Source organism: Lissotriton helveticus, chromosome 12 (assembly GCF_964261635.1).
Source record: "Lissotriton helveticus chromosome 12, aLisHel1.1, whole genome shotgun sequence".
Classification (NCBI taxonomy): domain Eukaryota; kingdom Metazoa; phylum Chordata; class Amphibia; order Caudata; family Salamandridae; genus Lissotriton; species Lissotriton helveticus.
In genome coordinates, this window is record NC_136073.1 from 248,156,770 (window position 1) to 248,173,239 (window position 16,470).

General features: G+C 43.6%; 1 protein-coding gene across 1 annotated transcript in view; it reads left to right on the forward strand.

The window, feature by feature from the left end:
* The window catches only part of TCF25 (TCF25 ribosome quality control complex subunit), a 458,474-nt gene that overhangs the window by 80,852 nt on the left and 361,152 nt on the right, over positions 1–16,470 (forward strand). Inside the window, exon 5 of the mRNA XM_078671033.1 lies at positions 8,751–8,816. Coding sequence (XP_078527159.1) covers positions 8,751–8,816 — 66 coding nt within the window. The remainder of the gene's footprint in view (positions 1–8,750; positions 8,817–16,470) is intronic.

Consider the following 16,470-nt stretch of genomic DNA (forward strand, 5'->3'; position numbering starts at 1 on the left):
AGTCAGAAAAGATTGAAAAATATCACCAACAGTCAAAACTGTCAAAAAAAGTAGGAATAAAACAAATTCTGACTGAAAAACAATCAAATTCAGTAGAGCTCAAGTTCCAGGTTCCTCACAGAACAAGCCGGAAAAAAGAACTGACCTAACTGTCACCTGTGGGGCATGATGGGAGCAGGGGTCTCCAGGAGGCCTTAAAGGCAAAGCGTTCAGATTCTCTGAGGCCTTAAAGGCGAGGTGACAGTCTCCTTTTCTGTACAGGGATGTTATTTATTTATGCAGCCTACTTAGGCTACATGCCTTTTATTACCTGTTCTTTGATGAAAATAAAAGCTTGTTTTCTGTGGAATGCATTTAAGGTTCAGGTCCTTTTCTTGCATTTGATTTTATTGATTATTTTCATTCTGCAGAAGACATGTAAATATGGCTTTATTAGCCTATTGGTTATGGTTGCATGTTATTAGTTTATACATGTATGAGTGTATAATTATTGTAGTACTATGTACTCTTTTTATATATTTTACACATATATATGTATTAGTCTATATGTTCCGGGTTCCCGCTTATGGGCGGAGATAATTCAGTGCTTATGACTTTGATGAGTATACCCCTGTAAGAGAACTAGGATTACAGGTAAGTAACTAATCCTTACCTTCCTGTTGCAGAAGTGTAATGATTAGCAAAAGCATTGTACTGTCTTGATTCTCTCCCAAACAGTCCTACATGTCTCAACTACATTATGTGCCTTGTAATAAGTATAAAGAACATAAATAATAAAACATCAAAATAACCAGTATTATCAAACTTTGAACAATAGTGAAATAATCAAGTGAGTGTCATATGGGAGCAGCATCTGTGTTATATTTACCCCCCAAAGCAATTTTTTATTATTTCTGTTTTACTACTTACATATGCATATATAAAGACAGTTTATCATCCATGGAGAGGCATCAAAACAATATCCTAATATCTTTCTATACATAGAAATACCATATAAGCTTCGAAATAATAGATCTGTGTGTATGTGTATGTGTATGTGTGTGTCTGTGTGTGTGTGTGTGTGTGTGTGTGTGTGTGTGTGTGTGTATATATATATATATGGCATGTTTTCGGACCCCCCGGCTGGGGAGTCCACAATTAGTCCCAGTTTGAATGCTGCACCTGAGCAACGCTCGGGAATTAAAGAACTATTTAAGCGTTTGGAGAAGTGCAGCAAAGGCGAACAATCCAAGTGGTGGGAGTACACCTCGTTGTCAGGCTATGTGGAGGTGGGGCGCGTGCCAAGGGGTTTGCGCAGTTTACTAGCCCCTTCATATGAGAAACCCGACCCCCAGATGTTAGCTGATTTGGGCGCAATGCAATTTGGAAAATTCCAAGCGTCTAATGTGCATTCTCATCCAATATGCCGAAAGCGATAGAGCCAAACTGCTTGAGGAAATTGATACAATTAATGCAGAAATTGACAAAATTCCTCCCTCTGCTGAGATATCGAAATACAGAGATGAAATGAACATTAGGCTCAAACCCGAGGAAGATGTTATCAAGAAACGAAAGGCATACAAGTTCCAGCGTGACAGACTGGACTACGAGAATGGCAAGATTTTCACGTTTGCTAAAAGGTATGACAAAATCAAACAGCGACGGGGAAATGATGCTTCTAATACCAATCCCACTACAAACGCTAATACTGGAACAACTTCAAATACAAGACAAATTGAATCATCCTCAGTATCAGGGGAGAGCTCACAATACGAAAGTGAATCTGAATCTGAGACCAGGCGTCAGCAAATGTTGGGGTTTCGCAAACTTACTCCGGCACAGGAGATGGAAATTGTACAACAGGACCGAAAATTAACCTTACGCTCTGGAGCTCAGGCTGCCGCCGCCAGCGCAACAACAGGCAATGCGCAGAAAGGCGGAAATGCAACAAACGCCGTAAATACAGGTGGCAGACCAAAGAAGCAGCGCTTCAGAAAGCAGTGGAACAAAGCACAACCATCTCAGCCTCCACAGTAATTACAACAGAGTCTGTCTATGCTGACACCAAGGCAGTTATTAATTTATCGGACACTGCTTTGACCACCAAGGAAACCTCCATATTATCGTTGGGCTTGTCCTACAGTCCTAAAGGAGATTTTGATTACGCTATGACTAAAGTAGACATATTCAAGTTTGTGCGTAAACTTAAACTTCGAAAACATTTTGCTACACGTGCTGGATTGGATCATAATTCTTCACACACAATGCAAGTAACTGCTCCCACGACCAGTGCATCGAGCGGTGCCAGTGACACCATCGTATTAGGAGCAGCACTAACGCAGGAATTTTTTGAGCTCCAGCAAGAGGAACTGTGTCCTATAACAGAGAGCCAAGCTGCACTTGGTGGTGAACCCTTGCCTACTGCCTGTCCAACTCACTTCAAAACAAAATCTAAATTTTGTCCCCTGATGCTAAAAGATAATGTAGACATTTTTCATGACCGTGTTGCCTCGCGATTAAAGGAGTTACAGATCAAGACAGCGAACTCAATCAAACGCTATAACCATAGAGACAGAGAATACCACACCTTGATTAAAAAGCTTAGAGCAAACAAAAACTTGGTGATCAGACAATCGGATAAAGGGGGCAACGTGGTCTTATGGCCACGGAAAATGTACTTGGAGGAAGCCCATAAACAACTTAATGATAGGGAATGCTACAGACGCATCTCTATGCAGGAGGTTTTGCAGACAAGAAATGAAATTTATCTGAAACTGTCTGCCTGGAGAAGTAAGGGCTTGATCTCGATGGATGAATACAAGTTTCTCAAAAAAGATTACCCCGTGATGCCGGTTATCTATTTCATCCCGAAAGTACATAAGAATTTGCAACAACCCCCTGGCAGGCCGATAATATCTGCTTGCAATAGCCTGTTAGAGAATATGAGCAGGTACATTGACTTCTTTCTACAGGACTTTGTAAGAGGCCTACCATCCTTTATTCTGGACACCAGTGATTTGTTGAGAAAATTACAGGATTTCATATGGAGCCCCAACTATGTGCTGGTATCTATGGACGTGACTTCACTCTATACCAGCATATGTCACACTGACGGTTTGAGGGCTATACAACATTTTCTTGGGAATAGAGACATTTGTTTCCGGGAACACTCAAGAATGCTGTTAGATATGATTACGATCTGTCTTGAGAACAATGTCTTTCTGTTTGCTAACCAGCTTTTCTTACAGACCAGGGGCGTGGCAATGGGGGCCTGCTTTTCTCCCAGTTACGCCTGTCTACTGGGTGGAGCAGGTCCTGATGAAACAACATGTTGCCACTATGAACTCCAATGTAAAACTTTGGTTAAGATATATAGACGACCTGGTGTTTGTATGGGATGGTACTGAGGAAGAGGCCGTTGAATTCATAAAGGAATTGAACAAAAATATTCTAAATATTCAATTCACTAGCACCCTCAGTAAACTGTCCATTGCATTCTTAGATGTGGAGATCTATGTCCATGAAGGCAATCTTCAGACTAGACTATTTTGTAAGCCTACAGCAGGTAATACACTGCTGCATGCAGATAGTCATCATCCATCACATCTGATACGTAGTATCCCCTATGGGGAGATGCTTCGTATTCGGAGAATATGCAGCAATGAACAAGAATGCCGGCTGGCACAATCCCTCTGTAAAGCCCGATTCATTGAACGTGGCTACAAATTAGAGACCATAGATAATGCCATCAAGAGGGCCAATAAGATTGACAGAGTTACACTCCTGGGCTCAGGTAGTGTTCAACCAAAGACCCTGTCTGAAAAGTCAGGTGAGGAGACTAGACTAATTATGGCATACAATAACCAGCATAAAAGTATCCATAACATAGTTAAGGACAACTGGTTCCTAATCTCTAGTGATCCTACAATTGGTTCCCTCATGACTAAACATCCAAGCATTACCTATCGTAAAGCCCGGGCAATGCAAGACAGCCTTGTTTCTAGTAGCCCTGAGGTAACATCAGGTCCATGGCTCAGTGGGAGTAAAGGATTCTTAAGGTGCCCACCTTGTAAAGCTTGTAAACATGGCATTAGTAAAACGGAGGTTTCTACTCCTCTTTCACCTTTTCCAATTAAAATTAAACAGAAATTAAACTGCAAATCAGAGTTTGTAGTTTATGTTCTGGAATGCCCGTGTGGGTTGAGATATGTAGGTAGCACTCGACCACAAGTGCACAAGCGAATACTACAGCATCTGCGAGCCATCACCCACGCAGATGCAACATATCCTGTAGCCAGGCATTTTGAAAGTAAACATGGAAAAGATGCATCCTTATTAAAGTACTTCGCAATAGATTGTGTTCCTCCCCAAAGGAGAGGTGGTGATAGGGAGTGCCTTTTACGTAAATTGGAGACTCGCTATATAATACTACTTGACACCAAGGCACCGCAAGGTCTCAATATTGGGGAGGATTGCCACACCTATCTCTGAGTAATTGATAAACTGTATGTTTTCTTGCTTTTTGCACCTTTATCTATCTATTTATTTGAATCTTGTAATGAAGTCTGAACCTTTTATGAACTGTGGCCTATGAAGTTTAATTAACTGGTTAACATGTCCCTGATACCCTCCATGACCATTTTAATTTTAAATATTTGTTTGAATTTAGTATCAATTGCACATTCTTGGGAGCACTTTAATGCCATCACAATGTTTTGCACTAACAGCGAATTTGCACATTTACAGTACCTACCTCAGGTTATGTCATTCATAGCCCACTAGGGCATCATTATACATTGTTTGGAGTTCATGATAGCGGAACTATACAATTAGAGCATATTTTGCACAATGTTTTGGAGTTTTTAAGGTTATATTTTAATTGCATATAACTATTTATTCGGCTTTTAACTTTTATATCATTTTAAAAGTTTGTTGTAGCCGTTGCCATGTATACTCCTGCAAATAGATGATTTTACTTGAAAGGTACTAGTTGGTCGATGGTAATTGTATTGTACTAACTACAAGCTATGACCAATTCTTTTGAAATCATGTGCAATACTGGCATTTATGCCGTAATGTAACAATTGCAATAGTATGGAAACAATGATAGTATTTTTTCTGTTTCTATTCCATGTGATGGCACTCTGCACTTTAAATGGGTGATCAGCCCTCGTGACGATGTCATGTGATCAAGGCTATCTCTAGCCGAAACGCGTCATGGCGGACTGGTGCTGGGTTAATATTCAATAAAGAACATTTGCACCATCCTTGGGTCTTGCTGTTCCTGTTTTGCTGATCGGCTGAAATTGCCGTGTTGGTTAAGCTCCGGGAGCACCACGTACCTTATATATATATATATATATATATATATATATATATATATATATATATATATATATATATATATATATATATATATATATATATATATATACATATACAAACACACACACATGCATGGAACTGCAGTAGCTTTTAATTTTATTAAAATATTCATATTTTCCTATTCCATAACATCCAAAAAATTGTACATTTCCCAATACAAACACTTATAATTTTCGTAAAACTTTTATCCTGAAATAAGAGTTTTTACTAAATATATTCGTCGTTCAAACATCCGTTTGTCATTTCATTTTCCCAAAGTACTTGTGTACTGCTGCCACTCGTGGATTGATTCTGCCTTGCATGCCAAGGTTTCATCAAGTCATGCCATGGACGAACATGTTAAGCCAAGAATTAGCACAATAACGCCGATGCCAGCCTTGTACTAGGGTTGACATTGACACTATCATTGATGACAACTGAAAGGTGATGGACGGAATGCTTCCAAAAGTCATAGCCACTGGCTTTTACTCAGGCCACATTCCTGTCTATTGTTTTTTCAACCATTCTGCCACTTGAGACTGATACCACGTGTGTACAAATCACAATTGGTCCTACTACAATAGGAACAGTTCAGCCCAAACTAAGCCATCATTCAGTTTATGCCCAAAGGAGGCCCTGAATTAGCACCATTTTTCAGGCCATCATGGTATTATAGTTGGGCATTGACATGTCAACAGTATGCTCATAATTACCATCATTATGCCAGGGACCGCATTATAGAATGTCTGGGGGGAAAACAGGTGGGACAATACCTTCACGCTTGCATGGGCTTGTTGCACCTGGCAACAGGGCTCCAATACCAGTAGTCTGATTTGCTAACCTGCAGGTCTCTTCTTCCACACTAGTAAGAAAGCAAGGAGATGTGTGTACCCGTTGAAGTCATCCCAGTAATATGGCTTGGGGTTTATTATCATGTTACAAGGTATGAAGACTTTGCGTGGCCCGGGGTCAGAGCGCACCTTGTAGCTAATTGAGGGGGCGGTCTGGGCCTTTTCCAGGAAGTGTTAGCTGATACTGATGATAACAGACTTTGCTTTCTTTGAAGCAATCACTCTTCATTAGCTGGAAAAGTTGCTATTTTGCTATTATTGTCTCTTTTTCCCTTACCCATGATTCCTGCTCTTTGTCAACCCATATCGATTTTCCACACTCTTCTTCTGGGCTGTCTTTCCGGTGTACTTCTTCAGCTCTTGGATGTAGCATTTGGGCAGCATATACGCTGTGCAAACAGTCAGTATGTAAAAATAATCAGCTTGCCGTTTTTCCCCTGTGTCCTAGATTGTGAGAATTACCTCATATTTCACCATATTAATTCACCACTAATCCTTTATAGGCTCCCTGAATAGCGTGCGTCAACAAGCCAGCGATAAATAAATACTAACCTTTGTCCTACTCTATCCTTCTGCTATCATTCCAAATCCAAATAACTGACTAACCTATCCACCACTTAAAATGTACTTGCATGTTTCACTATACTAATTCAACACTAATCCTCTGTTGGTCCCGGAGTAGCATGCTACCCGCCGAAAAAGCGCTTTGACGCCTCATCAGGGGTAGTAAGCGCTATATAAATGCAATTACAATACAATACAATACAATATTGCACCTTCAAATGTTACTGCACACTAGTTTCCAGGATTGCACATACACCAATAGCAATTATATCATTTTCTTTCATATACCAGTTGTTGCCACGTTAGTTGTGAATTCAAAGCACTGTATGCACAAGGATTTACTACTGCAATAGTACTCATTTTATCATCCACGATGTAAAGAAATGATGGCTACATTGTCAATACTCTGATTCAGAATTGTGGGTTTCATTTATACTTGGCAGCACACACAATAACAAAATCAGTTTTTTTGTAATTCTAAAGTGAAGAAGGGAGGAGCCACTGACTTAACCAGGTGACACTTTTCTTTCTTCCTCAGAACTTCAAATGTTATAAAAAGACAATTGTTAGACTAACCTTACAGTGCTTAGACTGCCATGCTCGAAGGTTGCAATGTTACATTAGCGCTGCGTAATTTTAACTCTTCACCTAGTTTAAAAGACTTGCCAGAAGCTAATGAGAAATAACTAAGGTACGAGAAATGCTTCAGCCACGACTCAGTTTAGATCTGGTGCAGTCTTTCAGGACCTGGGCTGGTCTACAGTACATTGCACAGGAGATTGCTTAGTTGCACTGCTCTGGGAAGGTGTCGGGCGTAAGACCTATTTCCACACTCGCAGAGTAGTCTGAGGTCAAAGGACTTCCGTTGTGATCATTTGACTTGGTAATCCTCAGTTGTCCTGAAGTAGCCTTACTGTTGGTCCGCAAACTGATATCCAAGTGCTCCTTTATGTAATGTATCTCACAGCATAGCGAGGCAGCGGTGCAAGGTTTACTCAAGAAATTGATGAGATTAAGACACTCCGATCTCAGGGAGCAGATTATCACACAGTCATATTAGCACTTCAATGACTGCATAGCTGTATGATAAGAAAAGTACGTTATAACCCACAAAACGAAATGCTACATATAAAAATAGGATAGCCCCTTCTGTGCCAGAGATTAGAGTTCAAAGGTTATTCTAGCAATTTTAGCATTAAAAGATAAAAGTCTGATTATGAGAATACAAATTGCTTCTCTTCAGGGATTTACAAAATAAAATAAGTGATAGTATAGCCTACATGCAGTGGCTAGTTTTTCTGTTAAGAGCCCTCTGTTCTTTTCTTAACTTTGTCCATCAGTTGATGGTAAACATGGACATAAAGGAAAGGAATTACCGTCTGTTGCTAAAATGCAATGATTGTTGAATTTAATGTTGTTCGATTCCACCACTTTTAGAATGCTCAAAGGTAATACCTTTCTTTTTAGCTGTAAAAAACACTTTTGGGACACTTAAAACAATCAAAAGAACACATTATTTACTTTTTTGACTCCTTTATTAAATGTTAGTCGAATTTGGGTGTTTTGTGGAACTAATAAACAGACATTGCAAGCCCTGAGCATCTTTGTGAACATTGTAAACAAGGCAAATATGTGAAAGCTTTTTTTTTTTTTGGGCGGCACACATGCCAAAATGTAACACAGGTTTAACATCTGGATTGTGAGCGTTCATCTGGAAAGACTTAAATGAGAAACCTAATGTTAGGCTGCAAGCGTGGCGTCTCATAAATTCTGCAAAGAGCTGTGTTAAGTAATTGGTTTTGTCAGGCATGCCAAAATTATGTCTGAGATGATATCCACTGGATACTATGTAATTTTTAAAGCTTAGAACTCTTATTTCAAAATTTCTCTTTATCCAAAACAGTGCAATATTTGCCCTTTTTTCTTATTTTGTGCTTTTTCATGTTTACATCTTTCATGTTCAACAGTTCTTTCTTGGTTTCTTTATTCTAGGAACTTGAATCCTGAAACTGAACTGAAGAAATACTTTGGAGCCAGGGCTGTACTTGGAGATCAAAGGTGAAAGGGATCACCTGCAGTGTTGCAAGGGCTGACCGTTTGTTATTCTTAGAATGTGCTTTCAAATTTACATGTGATTAAATATTTAAAAAATATATTTAGATTTTTGAGCCAATGGTTCATATAAGATTTGGCATCTTTTAAGGCAGGAAAGGCTGGAGTAAGGAATAGCGTAGGACTTTATTTTTGTATTTAAAAGGTGCTTTATTGTGTTATTACTGGCCTTGAGGTACTTTAGAACATGAACTGATAGAATGTTTTTATATGTTGACCATTCCGGTGCATAAAAATGCATGTTGCTTGGTTTGAGAATAAAATTTTAGCTCCACTATGTTTTTTAATTGTTAAAATGTTAACAACCTAGTATATCAATGTTTCATTGTCTTAAGAGAAGATGATTGCCAAGTTCTCCAGCTTTAGATCTTTCATAGATTCACATACTTCATTCATTTCCTGTCATTAGGCTGGTAGTCTCTGATTCTATATGCATAGCAGGTCACATTAACATTCCTATAGGCAAAATAATATAGTTTATTTACTAGTAAGTTCATCCCATTAAAAAAATACCCAAACTCCAGCCAGTTAGGGGAACGTACTGAGAATTCCAGCCCCTCTAGGGACCACCATAGCAAGAATTTCTTCCACAGGTCATGGGTTTGAGAGAGTCCCCAGAAGGATTTACTTCTCAAATTCATTATTTGCCTGGATACCTTGGACCAGGCTCAGCTTTAATTTTCTCCTCATGGTGACTGTCACTGTTCTGAGAGATCAAACCAAACACTTGGCTCTGTATTTTCATAAGCGAAAAATGGTTCTTTTCTTAGAGGATGATTCAGTATGAAGTGCAGCGCCAGTTACTCCCACAGAGATGGCACGAAAGCACAAACATAAAGTCTCTTTTCTAAAGACTCACCATCCAAGTCAACTTTTCAGGTGAGAACAACTTTCTCAATTCCAGCATCCCTTTCAAAACGTTTGAAAGACACTCTGAGCTCTTTGCTGCAAAATGAAGCAAAAATGTAGGTTGTGTGAGCAGTCACTGACTTTCCTGCCTCCGTGTTAAGTGCAGTCACCCTCGAACAGAAAAACTGAAGTCATCTGCATGCAAAGGTGCCTCATCATGCTCGTCATCTGCTTTCTCAATGGCAGTCTACTCATATCCTAGTCAGTACCGATTTGTTAGCACCTTCTTTGTCAGCTCTGATCCCTTCCTTGACATCAGTGCTTGCAGCAGAAGATTTAAGTTAAGTCAGCTGCTTAACAACTGGAATCTCAGGCAGTGGCAACAGTCAGTTGGTGGGACTGTCAACAACACTGTCAGTTGACTCACAACTGTCAACCAAGTCTCTTTCTTTGCAAGTGATGTCAGCATTAACTCAGCCTTTGTGATACTGTTGATTACAGAAAAATCTTACCTTCTAATGGGTCAGTCAGGAAATCACATTGCTGTTGCCATCAGCAGCCCACTGCAGTTGAGGTCACCGTACAATTGCCAGTCAAAATGCTAGGTATGAAAGAGTAACCGCTCTGACAGACATCCTAAAGTACAGACCAACAGTATATGGAATACTTCCCAGAATATGAACCAAGAGATGACCGGGAAGAGCATCGGCCTCCACCTTTCCTGATTTGTGTACTTAAGTACAGTGTGCTTCACCAGCAGTATTCGTATATATAACATTAATACTGTGAATGTAGGAGGTGTTTTCGGGACCCTCCTATGTCCGGGTCCCCGTAGACTTTTTGCAGTGTATGTAATGCACTACATTTCGAACACCTCTACTACTGCCATAAATGATGCCACTGTGTCCTACACTTCCGCTGTCTCCTTATCTGTTCCTACTATCTCATTGCAAAGGGTGGCTCTGATACCTGGAGAAAAAGGAAGGAAGAAAGGAGGATAAAAACATCCCATCCTCATCCCACAGGTAGTAAACTCATGAAAGCATCAGCTTCAGACCATGCTCTGGTTTCTCGCCTAAGGAAAAAATACAGTGCTCCAGACCTAGTACCAGTATGCCTACCCACTATTCTAATTCTGACACCATTATCACTTCAGCAATCAGAAAGACTTCTTTGTTAACCCCATCACCTACTGCTCACCTCAGACAGTGATGCAACATGCATTGACACTCTGGGAAAGAGTGTTGTAAGGTTCAGATCAAGATCTTGGTCACGCCTTATGATGGGAAAACCTGCTTGTTTTTGACTAGAGTCTTGGGGGGATAAACACCGACATGGCACAGTCCATAGGAATACAACAGTATTGAAGGCCAACTACATTATGTGGCTCTTTGAGAGCTCAGGCTTATGGAGGATGATAATTGTACAATACGCTATGCTATGCTATGGGCACTTATAATGCGTGCAGCTGCTCCAGCAAAGGAGCGTCCCGGCGCAAGACAAGGAAGAATGCAACACCGCTAAAAGAAAAGACAGAAGAGAGGAGCAGCTACAGGGCAGAATTAAAATAGGAGAGTTTTAATGGCCTTATGAAACAACAGGAGGTCCTCCAACAGACGGATCTCTACCGGAAGAGAATTCCAGATAGCCGCAGCTCTCACTCGAAAAGATCGGCCCCCAGCTCGGCAAAGCTTGAACCGGGGGACCACAGCGAGAGCCTGGCCCAAGGATCTGAGAAAGCGTGTCGGAACATAAAAAGATAAAAGATTGGTGAGGATCTGGGGGGCAGAACCTTTCAGGATTTTGAAGGCCAGACATAAGACCTTGAAATGGATTCTCATCTTGACCGGCAGCCAGTGCAAAGATCGTAAGGTGTTAGAGACAGGGCAAAACCTGGGCAGGCCAACTATCGCTCTAGCTGCAGCATTTTGGACGCGCTGCAGGCGAGTGATTTCTGCCTGGTTGGCCCCCACCAGGAGCGAACTGGCATAATCAAGCCGGGACATCACCGTCGCCTGAATCACCAGCTGCCTGGTCGGGGCATCAAAGAATTTGAGGACAGGTCTTAAGCCCCGAAGAACACCAAAGCAGCAAGCCGCAGTTCTCTTTGTGTGGCCAGCAAAGTTAAGAGTAGAGTCCAGCCAGACTCCCAGGTTTCTTAATTCCGACACCGGAGTCGGAGACGGCCCCAGTTCAGAAGGCCACCACCTGTCCCCCCCAGAGTTCCGCTCTCTTACCGACAATCATGATTTCAGTCTTCTTTGCGTTAAGTTGGAGACAATTGGCAGTCATCCAACTGGCCACTGCCCTCAGTCCCCTCTGAAACCTAGGGGCATCCCGCTCCGCATCCCCACTGATGGTAACTGCTAGCTGAGTGTCGTCCGCATATGAGACCATAGTCATGCCCCACTGCTTGACGACATCAGCCAGCGGTCTCACGTATAGATTGAATAACGTGGGACTCAGCGAGGATCTCTGCGGAACCCCCATGGCCAGAGGATGGAATTTGGACTGGTGAGGAGGGATGGCCACGCAAAAGGAGCGATTGTCTAGAAAGGAGCGGAACCACTGCAGAGCAAGCCCACCGATGCAAATCTCCTCCAAGCGGTGCAGCAGAATGCGGTGAGAGACAGTGTCAAAGGCGGCGCTGAGGTCTAATAATACAAGCGCCGCCGTCTGACCCACATCCAACACCGCACGCAAATGCTCCACCATGGCGAGAAGGGCTGTCTCCGTGCTGTGCCCAGCACGGAAGCCGTTTTGCGTGGGGTCCAAGACATTGGCCCGAGTAAGATGGTCTGAAAGGGCCAGGTTAACGTGGGCCTCTGCAACTTTCGCCGGCCAAGGAAGCAATGAAATAGGGCGATAGCTCTCAGGTTTTAATGGGTCCAACAAAGGCTTCTTCAGAATTGGAGAAACCACCGCCTGCTTCCATTTGGTTGGGACCACGCCCGAGGCCAGCGAGAGGTTAATCAGGGAGCATACTGTAGAGCGTCCCAGAAAAGACTGGTCTCTAAAAAGGGCAGGTCTCAACGGATCCGAAGGGGAGCCGGACTTAATTTGCTGGGCCAATTTGTTGAACCCTTCAGGTAGTAACAGGGGAAAAGAATGCAAGATGGTATGGCCTTGAGTGCAATCTAGAGCTCCCAAAGAAGACCCAACACTAGGGAAGTCCTGATAGATAGCCTGGACTTTCTCCAGAAAAAAAGATGCCAGGGCCTCACAATGGGAGATGGTACAGGCTGCCTGGGAAGAGGTCCTTTTCGCCAAAAGGTCTTTAAGGACTTTAAAGATGGTTTTGGACGGGTTCGGACTGTTGCGGAATTCCGAAGAATAGAACGCAGCGCGAGCTCTGCAGATAGCTCGATGGTAGAGCTTAACGGAAGCAAGATACGCAGCTTTCTTATCGATCTCGTACGACTTCCGCCATGCTCTTTCCGCCCGTCTGCAAGTACCTTTTAGAGCACGTAAGGCACTGTCATACCAGGGACTCGACTCTCTAGAGCTCAATTTGCTCAAAGTAATGGGGATCAGAGAGTCAAGCGCCCTGGAGATCCACCGGCAGAACTGATCGTAGCCCGTTTCCACATTGTCTAGAGGGCCTAACGGCTCTTCCACCAGGATACGGTGCAGGTCCTCCAACCTGAGTTTATTCCAGTGCCGTCTAAGGACCTGTCTGGCAGAGGGTACCGGATGGACATAAGAAAATGATCCGTCCACCCCAGTGGGGAAATGGTCAACACGGTAGCTTCAGCTAAATTTGTGAAAAAAGGGTCCAGAATGTGACCCCCCTACATGGGTAGGCTGGGAAACTTGTTGATATAGCTGAAGGGCCTCTAGATCAGCTAGAATGCTGCTAACGGACGAGATATTCTGGTTGTCAAAGTGGAGATTCAGATCTCCCAAGATGGAAAAATTGGCACAGCCCACAGCTAACGCGCTGACAGCGTCTGGGAAAGCTTCTCTGAACACTACATCACTACCCGGAGGTCGGTAGACAACCATCCCAGAGAGCGAAAACTGGGGGCTGATTGAGATCTTAAAAGAAGCACTTTCACAGCCAGCGATGTTAAGACCATTCCAATTACAGGTGAAACTGGACCTAACTATGAGAGCAATACCACAGGCCTCTAGTAGGCCGGTTCAGAGTGTAGATGGAATACTCAGGGGGACAGGCCAAGTTGGTAATGGCCACATCCGCCTCCTGAAGCCATGTTTCCGTGATGGCAAATATATCGGGAGACTCGTCCACGATGAGGTCATGGATGTCTTGATGGTGTTTCACCAGGGACCTGGCATTCAGATTTAACACCCGAAGCGTACGCACGGAGCAGTTGCTCCGAGGGATAGATGTAATATCCCTCTGGCGAGAGGGCACGGGGGAATCAAGCAACCATCTCTTGCAGGCACAATGGTAGGGGCCGCATAGAGGATGGATTGGTGCCAGGTCACACCTCGGGACGGTCAGCCCAATAGACCAGAGTGTCTCTCTGGAGTAGGTGAGCATCGCTATACCAAGAAAGGAGCTTGCCAAAGAAAAGAAAAGCCCGCTGCGCCCCGCGCGTCCTTAGCGCGGACGGGCGCAGACGGGCAGGACTCAGGCACGACTCCGGCACAGCAAGGGCACGCCCGCTGCGCGGAGGAGCGAGCTTTAAATAGGAGTCCCTCTGGACATCCGGAGCGCTAGACCGCTCACTGTAGGTGTTCCTGGTATTGACACCACTCCAAGATGGCGCCCGTTCTTACCCCACCACCCAGAACCGGGAACCGGACCCGCGAAATGCGGTGGGTGCCAATTAACGTGCAGGTAAGAGGGTCCTAAATGCTGGCAGCTAAAAGCAGGGGTTAAGAAACATAAGGCAAATAAAATAAGAAAAAGGAGCGTTTAAAAGCGAAGCGCGATAACACAGCACCACGCGTTTGTGCAGTCTTCAGTGTCTCATCAAGGGCTATTCCCCCGAGAGCTCGCCTTAAATAGGAGTCCCTCTGGACATCCGGAGCGCTAGACCGCTCACTGTAGGTGTTCCTGGTATTGACACCACTCCAAGATGGCGCCCGTTCTTACCCCACCACCCAGAACCGGGAACCGGACCCGCGAAATGCAGTGGGTGCCAATTAACGTGCAGGTAAGAGGGTCCTAAATGCTGGCAGCTAAAAGCAGGGGTTAAGAAACATAAGGCAAATAAAATAAGAAAAAGGAGCGTTTAAAAGCGAAGCGCGATAACACAGCGCCACGCGTTTGTGCAGTCTTCAGTGTCTCATCAAGGGCTATTCCCCCGAGAGCTCGCCTTAAATAGGAGTCTCTCTGGACATACGGAGCGCTAGACCGCTCACTGTAGGTGTTCCTGGTATTGACACCACTCCAAGATGGCGCCCGTTCTTACCCCACCACCCAGAACCGGGAACCGGACCCGCAAAATGCGGTGGGTGCCAATTAACGTGCAAGTAAGAGGGTCCTAAATGCTGGCAGCTAAAAGCAGGTGTTAAGAAACATAAGGCAAATAAAATAAGAAAAAGGAGCGTTTAAAAGCGAAGCGCGATAACACAGCGCCACACGTTTGTGCAGTCTTCAGTGTCTCATCAAGGGCTATTCCCCCGAGAGCTCGCCTTAAATAGGAGTCCCTCTGGACATCCGGAGCGCTAGACCGCTCACTGTAGGTGTTCCTGGTATTGACACCACTCCAAGATGGCGCCCGTTCTTACCCCACCACCCAGAACCGGGAACCGGACCCGCGAAATGCGGTGGGTGCCAATTAACGTGCAGGTAAGAGGGTCCTAAATGCTGGCAGCTAAAAGCAGGGGTTAAGAAACATAAGGCAAATAAAATAAGAAAAAGGAGCGTTTAAAAGCGAAGCGCGATAACACAGCGCCACGCGTTTGTGCAGTCTTCAGTGTCTCATCAAGTAATAAATAGTAATAAAAGTAGTACTATCATTACTGTCAAACCACCTGTGACTGCGGCCACCCCTCTTCTGGAGTCTGCTAACTCAGTTCTATGACCAGTCTTCATGCAAGAGACTGGGAGCATCTCACTCCCAGGACACTACCAAAATTGCCTGACTTCTCATTGCTGAGGGCTATCCCCCACATCAAAGAATGTTTGGGGAAAACCTCAGATTTTACCTAACATTTTTGGCAGATTGGCACGTCACACCTAATCGCTGGGTGCTTTAGGTAGTGTGGTCATAACTTTGAGTTCTTGTTTTAGTATCCATGCCATGTGCCAGCAAAATAAGCAGAAGAAGAGTAGCCCAGGCTCTAGAGTAGTCGACTACTCCAGGATTTTCCGGGTAGAGAGAGAGAAACAGGAGACTGGATGACTGTTCTGGATCTCGGGATTTCAAGCACTCCAAGAGGTTATCTTGCTAGTACATGCTGGAGAATTCAGACTTATGTCAACCTTCAGAGTTCATATATTCATAATCAGATACACCTGAGTGAAGCAACTGCCTTATGTGAGAGTTGGGGTGGTTAGTCAGAATTATCACTTCAAAACTGTTCCCCATCAATTTCAAGGCAGCTGTAAGACCGTTCACCAAGTGCATGGCAGCAGTTGCAGCCTATCTGGAAAAGCAAGACCACCAGGTGTGCTGTGCGAGTAAGACAACCGTCTGTTAAAACCTCTTCCATTGCAGATATGTATCTCATGTGGATCTTGATCACATTTCAACACCTGAAACTCCACCATCAACATATGTAAGTTGAACCTTTTCCCATCCACAAGGTTCTCTTTTTTTAGTGGCCATTCCAG